The sequence below is a fragment of the Littorina saxatilis genome, unplaced genomic scaffold (genome assembly GCF_037325665.1).
Source record: "Littorina saxatilis isolate snail1 unplaced genomic scaffold, US_GU_Lsax_2.0 scaffold_183, whole genome shotgun sequence".
Taxonomy (NCBI): Eukaryota; Metazoa; Mollusca; class Gastropoda; order Littorinimorpha; family Littorinidae; genus Littorina; species Littorina saxatilis.
The window spans coordinates 22,501-34,387 of NW_027127375.1; the positions used below are offsets into that span (position 1 = coordinate 22,501).

Sequence of the window (11,887 nt, forward strand, 5' to 3'; positions counted from 1 at the left end):
TTCCAGTTGAGGTGTTCATGTCCCCACTGCAGTCGCTGCTGCCTGTGCTGTGCAGTAAGCAATGTGCGGCGAGCAGGACGCCTGCAGTCCATGTGGTTGGCTGACAGCCGGCGTCGTGTCGTGGTGCCCGAGATGGGAGCGCCATGGGTTCCAACGGTGTTCCTAGAGGTTTCTGTAGCCGGGAGGAACGGTTGGCGCAGGTGCTGACGGTAGATGGCCCGGTCCTGGCGAGCAGTAGTCACACGAGGTCGTCCGCTTCTAGCGCCATCCCAGGTGCTGCCGCTGGCTTGGAATCGGGTCCACAGACGACAGATGGTCGAGGTTGCCACGCCCATGACATTTGCAATGGCAGCTGGGCGATTTCCAGCTTGCAATTGCCCGATTGCTCTCTCCCGGTCAATGGCGCTCAGTCTTGGCATGCTTCTACTGTACAAATGGCTGATTTCAGACAGTGGACGGAGACAGGTTTTTGTTCCTTGTGTGAGCTGAGTACTGTTAACGAAAAAAAATCCGGTCTGGCAGGTTTTGTGTGGGCTGCGCGAGCGAAAAACAGTCTCAATCTTCAGCACGCTGCAGAGAGCGCACCCTGGGTGCTGCACACGTGATTTTCACAGGCTACGTGCAGGACACTATGCTAACTCATGCTCGTGCAGAATTTTCCCCTGAAACCCACCTTTAGTGCATGCATTTTAACAAAACCCTAAATAACTCTTAACTTGCGTTTCTTTTGGAGTTCAGTATATGATTGACACTGATATTGATACTGCGCTTGACATTTTTGTTAAAAGTATTCTTGAGTCTGGTGCATGCATGCACAAGAGTATACAGGTTATGACAAATCCAAGCAGTAAGTGGTTTGACGGTGAGTGTTTAGCCGAAAAGAGAGCTGTAAGAAGAGCACTAAAATTATCACATAAAACTCAAAGTGACAATGACAAGCAGACCTACTTGGCACAGAGAAAGGAATATAAACATATGTTGCAGACAAAACAAACACAACACAAAGAACAGAAAACAGAGCGCTTACAAAACGTTATGAATGATTCACGTGAATTTTGGAGCGAGATCAGGAGATGTAGGCAGAAACACACTGTCAGTGGCGATATCTCTGAGCAAACTTGGTTGGGTCACTTTTCAAAACTTTTCAATAACAGTGCAAATGACAACCAGACCTTGGACTTTAACATACCCCATACACAAGAAGATTATGAACCATATGATGATTTACTTGATGGCGTTATTAGCGAAGCAGAAGTAAAAAACGCGATAAGGAAACTTAAGAGTGGAAAAGCTGCAGGCACTGACAAAATTATAAGCGACTTTTTAAAGGCAGGAGAACATAAACTACTACCATTCTTGGTAAAATTAACTAACAGTATTTTCAATAAGGGTGTCTTTCCAAAGGAGTGGACAAAATCAGTCATAGTTCCATTATATAAAAAAGGAGACCCTGACATGCCAGATAACTATAGAGGCATCTCATTATTGAGTTGTGTCAGCAAAGTGTTTCTTTCCATTCTAAACACAAGACTGACAAAGTGGGCTGAAGAACATGGCGTCATTTCTGACGCACAGGCAGGTTTCCGTAAGTCCTACTCTACGGTAGACCATATTTTTACATTGTACGCGATGATCGAGAAACAGTTTTCCCGCAACTCAAAGCTTTATGTGGCCTTCGTGGACTTTTATAAGTGTTTTGACATGATTAACCATGCTGCGCTGTGGTTTGTCCTTGCAAAAACTGGTGTGAGAGGGAAAATGCTGACTATGCTCCAGGCGATGTATGCCAATATCAGAACATGCGTTCGTTCAACTAGCAGCGGCGGGCTCACGGACTTTTTCCAGTGCCTTCAGGGCCTGAACCAGGGATGTATGTGTAGTCCGATTCTGTTCACCTTCTTTATCAATGAACTCGCAAATGACATAATCGGGAAAGGGAGACAGGGCATTCAGTTACTACCTAACCAGGTAGAAATATTTCTCATGTTGTTTGCGGATGACCTCGCCCTCATATCATCTACTGTAATAGGACTGCAAACACAGTTAACCACACTATACGAATCATCAAACAGACTCGGACTGAAAGTTAATGCGGAAAAAACAAAAGTTGTGGTATTCCGTAAAGGTGGTTATCTATCCGAGAAAGAAAAGTGGTACTTAGGCACTGAGATACTCGAAGTTGTTGGTAGGTATAAATACCTTGGCTTCACCTTTTCTACAATGATGAGTTTAAACATAGGCACGGAGGAATTTGTGTCGAGAGGCAAAAAGGGAACAATGGAAATCCTTAGAACGCTGAAAAAGTGTGGTATCTCCTCATGCGAAGTGTTTTTCAAACTGTTTGACGCTCAAATTGTTCCTTCATTGCTTTATGCTTCTGAACTTTGGGGTCACAGCGAAAATAAACAGATCGAAAGGGTGCACCTTTACGCGTGCAAGCTTTTTATGAATGTACCAACCATGACACCTAACGACATGATTTACAGTGAACTTGGCCGTTATCCACTTCACATTGAGTCCGCTGCAAAGTGCATTCAATATTGGTTCCGCTTACTTAAGCAGCCGGACGTTAGATTTTCTAAGATGGCATACTTGTCCCTATTGAATATGCATGAAAGGGGCCATGACAACTGGGTCACACGTGTTAAGTCTTTGTTGTGTGAGCTTGGTTTCGGCCTTGTGTGGCAATTTGGAAGCGTGGCAGATGAGAGACTATTCCTGCGCACCTTCAAAGAACGATTAAGTGAAAACTTTTGTCTGAAATGGCTCAATCATACGTCACAAAGTCCTCGCTTTGAACTTTACCACAGTCACAAAAGTCTGATCGGACGAGAACATTATTTAGACTTTATAAAAGTGAATATCTACAGGACAGCTCTCAGCAGGTTCAGACTTGGCGTCTCCCCATTCAGTGCACACAGGCAACGTTTTTCGCATTCGGAAGCAAGCCGGCTATGCCCTTTTTGTACAAATAAAACTGAGGATGAAATACATGTTGTCTTTGTGTGCCCAGTGTATCAGGCTATTAGAACCAGATATATTGGCATACCGGTTGACTCTCCATGCGAACTCCAACTGCGTGAACTGTTGAAAGGTAGCGACGAAACAAAAGCCGTAAGTTTTGCTAAATATCTATTCCTGGCTTGGAAAGCGAGGCAGAAGAGACTTGATGTTTGATTCGTGACATGAAAAATGTACCCCTCGGTATTACCGTTACCAGAAAGTTTTCATGGTTGATACACTGTTTGCTACGATGTATATATCTATATTGTGAGGTGACTATATTAGCAAGCAACTGCCAAAAATATTCAACACCATGTATATACATTTGATTCGATTACGTGAAATGCTGATTTTGTACATTTTCTCTTTTTTTTTACCATTGTAAAAACCAAATCACTGGTTACACAATTAAACAATCCAATCCAATCCAATCTCTCTCTCTCTCTGTATGTGTGTGTTACTATTCATGCCGCTTGGTAACTTCATAGCTCAAGTACCATACAAAAAGATAAGTTGCCATGAAATGAGCTGTATCATATTTTCCGGCACTATCAATTTATTGAAGGAAAAAAAAAAGTCCTGCGCGCAGCAGAGTTTCGTATCAAAATAAAAAAGAACATTTTTTTTTAAATCTAAAATTGGGAAAAATGTGAAGCTCTGAAGCAGTCACCGATTCAGACCATAAATGAACGCGCACAGATGCTTGAACACACGCACTTAAACACATGCATACGCACAAACGCGCACGTACGTACAGACGCAAGCACGCACAGTAAATCAAAAAGAAAACAAGTCGCGTAAGGCGAAAATACAACATTTAGTCAAGTAGCTGTCGAACTCACAGAATGAAACTGAACGCAACGCAACGCAGCAAGACCGTATACTCGTAGCATCGTCACTCCACCGCCCGTGGCAAAGGCAGTGCCAGTGGAATTGACAAGAAGAGCGGGGTATTCGTTGCGCTAAGAAGGATAGCACGCTTTTCTGTAGCTCTCTTCGTTTTAACTTTCTGAGCGTGTTTTTAATCCAAACATATCATATCTATATGTTTTTGGAATCAGGAACCGACAAGGAAGAAGATGAAAGTGTTTTTAAATTGATTTCGGAAAAAAAAATTGATAATAAGTTTTATATATTTAATTTTCAGAGCTTGTTGTTAATCCACAAATAACATATTTATATGTTTTTGGAATCAGCAAATGATGGAGAATAAGATGAACGTAAATTTGGATCGTTTTATAATTTTTTTATTTTTTTTTACAATTTTCAGATTTTTAATGACCAAAGTCATTAATTAATTTTTAAGCCACCAAGCTGAAATGCAATACCGAAGTCCGGGCTTCGTCGAAGATTACTTGACCAAAATTTCAACCAATTTGGTTGAAAAATGAGGGCGTGACAGTGCCGCCTCAACTTTCACGAAAAGCCGGATATGACGTAATCAAAGACATTTATCAAAAAAATGAAAAAAACGTTCGGGGATTTCATACCCAGGAACTCTCATGTCAAATTTCATAAAGATCGGTCCAGTAGTTTAGTCTGAATCGCTCTACACACACACACACACACACAGACACACGCACATACACCACGACCCTCGTCTCGATTCCCCCCTCGATGTTAAAACATTTAGTCATAACTTGACTAAATGTAAACAAGTCGCGTAAGGCGAAAATACAATATTTAGTCAAGTAGCTGTCGAACTCACAGAATGAAACTGAACGCAATGCAACGCAGCAAGACCGTAGCATCGTCAGTCCACCGCGCACGGCAAAGGCAGTGAAATTGACAAGAAGAGCGGGGTAGTACTTGCGCTGAGAAGGATAGCACGCTTTTCTGTACCTCTCTTCGTTGTAACTTTCTAAGCGTGTTTTTAATCCAAACATATCATATGTATATCTTTTTGGAATCAAGAACCGACAAGGAATAAGATGAAAGTGTTTTTAAATTGATTTCGAAAAAAACATTTTGATAATAATTTTTATATATTTAATTTTCAGAGCTTGTTTTTAATCCGAATATAACATATTTATATGTTTTTGGAATCAGCAAATGATGGAGAATAAGATAAACGTAAATTTGGATCGTTTTATAAATTTTTATTTTTTTTTACAATTTTCAGATTTTTAATGACCAAAGTCATTAATTAATTTTTAAGCCACCAAGCTGAAATGCAATACCGAAGTCCGAGCTTCGTCGAAGATTACTTGACCAAAATGTCAACCAATTTGGTTGAAAAATGAGGGCGTGACAGTGCCGCCTCAACTTTCACGAAAAGCCGGATATGACGTCATCAAAGACATTTATCAAAAAAATGAAAAAAAACGTTCGGGGATTTCATACCCAGGAACTCTCATGTCAAATTTCATAAAGATCGGTCCAGTAGTTTAGTCTAAATCGCTCTACACACACACACACACACACACACACACACACACAGACACACAGACACACACACACACACGCACATACACCACGACCCTCGTTTCGATTCCCCCTCGATGTTAAAATATTTAGTCAAAACTTGACTAAATATAAAAAGAAAAAAACCCAGAGGAGCTGCAAAAACAAAACAACCAAACAATCATAAAACAAACAACAAACACCAATCGCCCAGCCAGAAAACAAAACAAAACAAGATAATAAGACACATAGGCAAACAAACAAACAAACAAACAAACAACAAGTCGAGTAAGGCGAAAATACAACATTTAATTAGTCAAGTAGCTGTCGAACTCACAGAATGAAACTGAACGCAATGCCATTTTTCAGCAAGACCGTATCACTCGTAGCATCGTCAGTCCACCGCTCATGGCAAAGGCAGTGAAATTGACAAGAAGAGCGGGGTAGTAGTTGCGCTAAGAAGGATAGCACGCTTTTCTGTACCTCTCTTTGTTTTAACTTTCTGAGCGTGTTTTTAATCCAAACATATCATATCGATATGTTTTTGGAATCAGGAACCGACAAGAAATAATATGAAAGTGTTTTTAAATTGATTTCGACAATTTAATTTTGATAATAATTTTTATATATTTAATTTTCAGAGCTTGTTTTTAATCCAAACATAACATATTTATATGTTTTTGGAATCAGAAAATGATGGAGAATAAGATGATCGTCTCTCTCTCTCTCTCTCTCTCTCTCTCTCTCTCTCTCTCTCTCTCTCTCTCTCTCTCTCTCTCTCTCTCTCTCTCTCTCTCTCTCTCTCTCTCTCTCTCTCTCTCTCTCTCTCTCTCTCTCTCTCTCTCTCTCTCTCTCTCTCTCTCTCTCTGTCTGTGTGTGTGTGTGTGTGTGTGTGTGTGTTTACAAATTGTTAATGTACTCACATTGTTTATTTGATTAGATTGTTTTTCTCACGGGCGAGGGCTGGATGTAAAAACAGCAATTATTCACATGCTTACTCCATCACCCTCGTAAATATCTTATCTCTCTCTCTCTCTCTCTCTCTCTCTCTCTCTCTCTCTCTCTCTCTCTCTCTCTCTCTCTCTCACACACACACACACACACACACACACACACACACCTACACACACACACACCTACACACACACACACTTTCGAATAGAAGATAAGAGCACGAACGGCCAACAACATGTGCCGGGACGACAATATGAGCGCGACAATATGTGCCGCCTAAGACGGCACATATTGTCGTCCCGGCACATATTGTCGCCGGCGACAATATATGCAGGGGCGACAATATGTGCCGTAACAAACCGTTCAAATAGAGTGCGAACGCGAACGCGAAATTTTTTTTGTTCGCACAAACGACCGCCTTGATTGCCCCCAGAGCGATTTTTCTCAGAAGGTCGCGCGGCTTTTTTGCTAAAAACCAATCAGCAGGTACTTCCCTTCCATCATTTCCACAAATAGAAACTTGTACGCCTAATTGCAAAATGTAGTCAAATTGCTCCTCAGTCATTCGAAAGTATTGATGGAGTTTTGCAGGATGAAAATGTAGTTCTTGTACGAGGTGGTGGTACTCTCCAAATTCACTTCTTCTCTGTAAAATTTCTTTCTCTTTCTCCGTTGTTTTGCGTACAAATACAGTACTATGATCTCCTCCGTGTCTGACTCTACCTGCGCCATGATTCCAAATGACCAAATTTTATCTCTCACAGCAAGAAAAAGACGAGCCGCCTCGAAAGCCGTCGACGGTTTTCCGCGTTCGGGTTCGTGCTCTATTTGAATGGCAAAACTGCTCAAAAGTCGCGTTCGCGTTCGCGTTCGTGTTCGCGTTGGACGCGTTCGCGTTCGCACTCTGTATAAACGGAGCTTAAAACCCTATTGAAATGGTCTGGCGGAATAGCCGACTCGCCTAATTTGAATAGGTAAAATCAGTGTTTTGTTTTAGCGAGGGACGGTTGTGCTGTGCGATGCGTCGTATGTTGTCACCCCTCTGTATAAATGCGGTGGTCGAGCGGTTGACCGTGAGAGCGATGGGACGACTGATGCGAGCGGATGTGTTTGTTGTGGTGTGGGATGTGTTTGTTGTGGTGTGGGATGTGTTTGTTGTGGTGTGGGATGTGTTTGTTGTGGTGTGGGATGTGTTTGTTGTAGTGTGGGATGAAAGTGTGTAGTTAATTGGTTTAAACACAATTTTATTCAAAATACATGACATGAAACAGGGTTCCCACAGGTCATGGAAAACCTGGAAAGTCATGGCATTTGATTTTTAATTTTCCAGGCCTGGAAAGTCATGGAATTCCAATTCAAGTCATCGAAAGTCATGGAATTTAACAAAAATAAGAAAGAAAAAAAATTAACCTTCGAAATGACAGGACCAGCAAACATTACCGATAATCTCACTGCGTAGCAAATGCTTGACTTGCTTGTCGAAGAGACACTGCATAGAAACTGACTCAAATCACAAGTTCAGTGCAAAGCAAGCCAGTGTCAAAACTGGCAAGACGTAAAAAGTTTGCGTGTTCGGAAATGGCGACCTGTGGATCTAGTCATGGAAAATGTTATTGAGGCTCATGGAAAGTCATGGAAAAGTCATGGAATTTTGTTTCTGAAAACCAGTGGGGACCCTGTGAAACAATTGACAAAAATGCAGCGAGGACACGAACTCAAGCAGATTTTGACGTGACCATAACAAGTTACACAAGTTTTCATGATGGTGGACAACACAATTATTAACCAGAAGAACAAAAAGTAGGAGGGGGGTATGTATGGAGAACTTAATCAAAACAGGAGGATTTACAGAGAAAAAAAATTAATCAAATAAAAAAATAAAATAAAAAAATAAAGAAAAAAATAAGGTAAGACTGTAAATGAAGCGCGTGGGACGAGAACATCGATGCTGAGACATGCAATAAGTAAGTTCAGATAAATGTACATTTTAATGGAGAGGGCAGCATAGTTCGTTACTAATGTATGGAAGAAAACAACCTCACACACACACAAAAGAGAACAGCAAAACAAGAACAAAAACTCAATGATAATTATTACTTATGTTAAATATGTAATTGATGCAACAACACTGAGAGGCGGGTTTACGTTCTCCTGCACACAAACATACACAATACCAGTACGTGGGCTAATCCTTCAAGTTAGTCGACCAGATTCAGCAATAAAAGATTGGACCGACTCGAAAATCACTGAATGTGTTTATGCGAAATGAATGTTGCTCGCTGCCTCTTAATAATGTTTCCACGTGTCTAAAATTGGCAGGCAGTGAGTTAATTGTGGACATACGAGCATTTTCAAACAACGTGCAGTACAACAAGTAATGTTCAGCTGTTTCGTTCCGGTTACCGCACGCACACTGTGGGTTATCTTTTAAATGGCGTTTGCATAAATCGGAATTAAGGTTACTCATGTTTAAACGCATTCTGCTGTGTTGTATTTCTACCTGTCTTTTTCCAAAATAATAATAAACTGGCACATAATGATAAGGACTTTGTAAATAATGCTTAAACTCGCTAATTGAGTTTGTGGTTTTAACCACATCAGGCAGATCATTCCATAAAATTGTAGTCGAAGGAACGAAGGATGTTCGGAAGATTTAATAACAATAATGCAAACTTTTATAGCGCTATTCTAGAAAAATGTCTACTCTTAGCGCTTTACAATACATACATCGACCAAGCATACTATACACGCACAGGCAAAGAAACCGACCAAACATAACCAACAAACTATACATGCACAGGCAAAGAAAACGACCAAACATACAATACACGCACAGGCAAAGATAACGACCAAACATAAACAAACATACTATGACCAATCATAACCAACATACTATACGCGCGCAGGCAAAGAGAACAATCAGCACATGTAATAATTACTGACAACTAATGATGCAGGCATTTCTGTCCTGCGAGCAGGTACAAATCTTTCAAGTGGTCGTCTTCTGTGATAAGGATTTAAGGATGAAACTAGTGGTGGCAAAAGGTCAACTAAATATAGGGGACATTTACCATGAACTATTTTATGATATAAAATCAATTTATGTTGTCTTCGGCGTTCCTTTAGACTACAAAATCCGCTTTCTTGGTAAATCTTAGCATGACTAGTTCTCCGCACACCGCCAATTATAATACGTAAAGCTTCAAGGTGTAGTTTTTCCAGGGTGTTCGACAGGGCTTCGGTACAATTATCCCATAATACATCAACATAGTCAAAATGTGGCAAAATAAAGGATTTGTACATTATTTCCAAACTTTTTCTGCATAACTTATACTTATAATGCCTTAAACAATTAATCAACAAAGGGTTTTTTTTTCACAATATTTCTGACTTGAGCGTCCCATTTACAGTCATTTTGCAAAATAATACCAAGGTGCTTGTGTTCATTTGTGTCTTCCAAAACAATTCCATTGAAAAATAACGGGTCAATTTGGCTTAAGTCACGTTTTATATTCAGCAATTTGGTTTTTGTTTCATTAAATGTGACTTTCCAACGTGCTGCCCAACAACTAATTTTATCGAGGTCTGTATTTAAAATCTCGGCACGTCTTACCGGATCATTCAATGCAAGTGACATGCTTGTGTCATCAGCAAACAATTTAATAACAGACTCAATATCATTTACAATATCATTTATATAAATCAAAAACAACAAAGGGCCTAACACATAACCTTGAGGAATGCCTGCTTGTATACCTTTCAGCTCTGACTTAGCTCCTTTAACGACAACTAATTGAACACGGTTTGCTAAGTAACTACAAAACAATGATAAAAGTCGACCTCGAACACCAATCGATTCCAATTTTACTAATAATCCTTTCTGCCAGACTTTGTCAAAAGCTTTCGACACATCAAAAAATAGTTAATTAGAGTAGTTCAGACTTTATTTTAATACCTGCAGCTGGACGAACAATTGAGACATGAAAGCGGACATTCTTGTGTTTGTCGGAGGACAGAAAAGGGACTGTGCGTAACTTCAAGGACTTTCGGCAGTGATGTGATTCCTGGCTGTTTTGTAGACATTCGGAGGATTATGAAGAAAGTGTGTTGATACAGTGCCGAACGGTGTGTTCTGTGTGGCGAGAGGTATTTGGTTATTACCTGTGTATTTGTATGATGTTTATGATTTGATTTGAGTTAATAGTGACAGATTTGAAATATTCATTCGTTGTGTGCCGTGTGTGGTGTTCCAGTGCGTGTTGTCACCATCCTGTATGTCTATGTGTGAATGAGTGTGCGAATGTAGAAACCCCGTACACGGAAAAGCAAACACCGGACCAATAAGTTCAGCTACACTCTAAATTCCCTTGACAATATAGAACATAACATAGAACATTACAGCGAACATCTCATCGAACATCACAACGAACAACACAACGAACATCACACAGAACATAACATCGAAGATGATATAGAACACCATAAAGAACATCATATTGAACATCTCATAGAACATCACTTAGAACATCACATATAACATCACATAGAACATCACATAGAACATGACATAGAACATCACATAGAACATCACATAGAACATCACATAAAACATGACATAGAACATCACATAAAACATGACATAAAACATCACATAGAACATCACATAGAACATCACATAAAACATCACATAGAACATCACATATAACATCACATAGAACATCACATAGAACATCACATAGAACATCACATATAACATCACATATAACATCACATAGAACATCACATAGAACATCACATAGAACATCACATTGAACATCAAAAAGAACATGACATAGAACATGACATAGAACATCTCATAGAACATGACATAGAACATCACATAGAACATCTCATAGAACATGACATAGAACATGACATAGAACATCACATAGAACATCACATAGAACATCACATAGAACATCACATAGAACATCGCATAGAACATCTCATAGAACATTACATAGAACATCACATAGAACATCACATAGAACATCTCATAGAACATCACATAGAACATCTCATAGAACATCTCATAGAACATTACATAGAACATCACATAGAACATTACATAGAACATCACATAGAACATCACATAGAACATCACATAGAACATCACATAGAACATCACATAGAACATCACATAGAACATCACATAGAACATCACATAGAACATGACATAGAACATGACATAGAACATCACATAGAACATGACATAGAACATCACATAGAACATCACATAGAACATCACATAGAACATCACATAGAACATCACATAGAACATTACATAAAACATCACATAGAACACCACATAGAACATCACTTAAAACATCACACAGAAAAACACATAATTATAACATCACATAGAACATAAAAAAATCAGTTACCTTTACATTTTGAATCCATTTTGACTCTTTTCGGTGTTATGTAAGCATCCACCGGAACGCCTGACTTTCTTTCAATCAGGTGTTCGTCACCTGCAGACATGTTA

The 11,887-nt window shown here is 39.6% G+C and overlaps 2 protein-coding genes across 2 annotated transcripts in view; both read right to left on the reverse strand.

The window, feature by feature from the left end:
- Positions 1 to 419, reverse strand: part of LOC138955820 (uncharacterized) — a 576-nt gene extending 157 nt beyond the window's left edge. The window contains exon 1 of the mRNA XM_070327343.1: positions 1 to 419. This exon is cut by the window's left edge and continues 157 nt beyond it. Within this exon, the coding sequence (XP_070183444.1) occupies positions 1 to 419 (419 nt within the window).
- Positions 420 to 10,879: 10,460 nt separating this feature from the next.
- LOC138955821 (ATP synthase subunit a-like) lies at positions 10,880 to 11,680 on the reverse strand. The gene has a single exon (XM_070327344.1). The coding sequence runs from the start codon at positions 11,678 to 11,680 to the stop codon at positions 10,880 to 10,882; it is 801 nt and encodes a 266-aa protein (XP_070183445.1).
- Positions 11,681 to 11,887: the final 207 nt, after the last annotated feature.

Excerpts from the sequence above, each read along its gene's own strand:
- LOC138955821 (XM_070327344.1), bottom strand. The coding sequence starts at position 11,680 with ATGTTCTATGTGATGTTCTATGTGATGTTCTATGTGATGTTCTATGTG.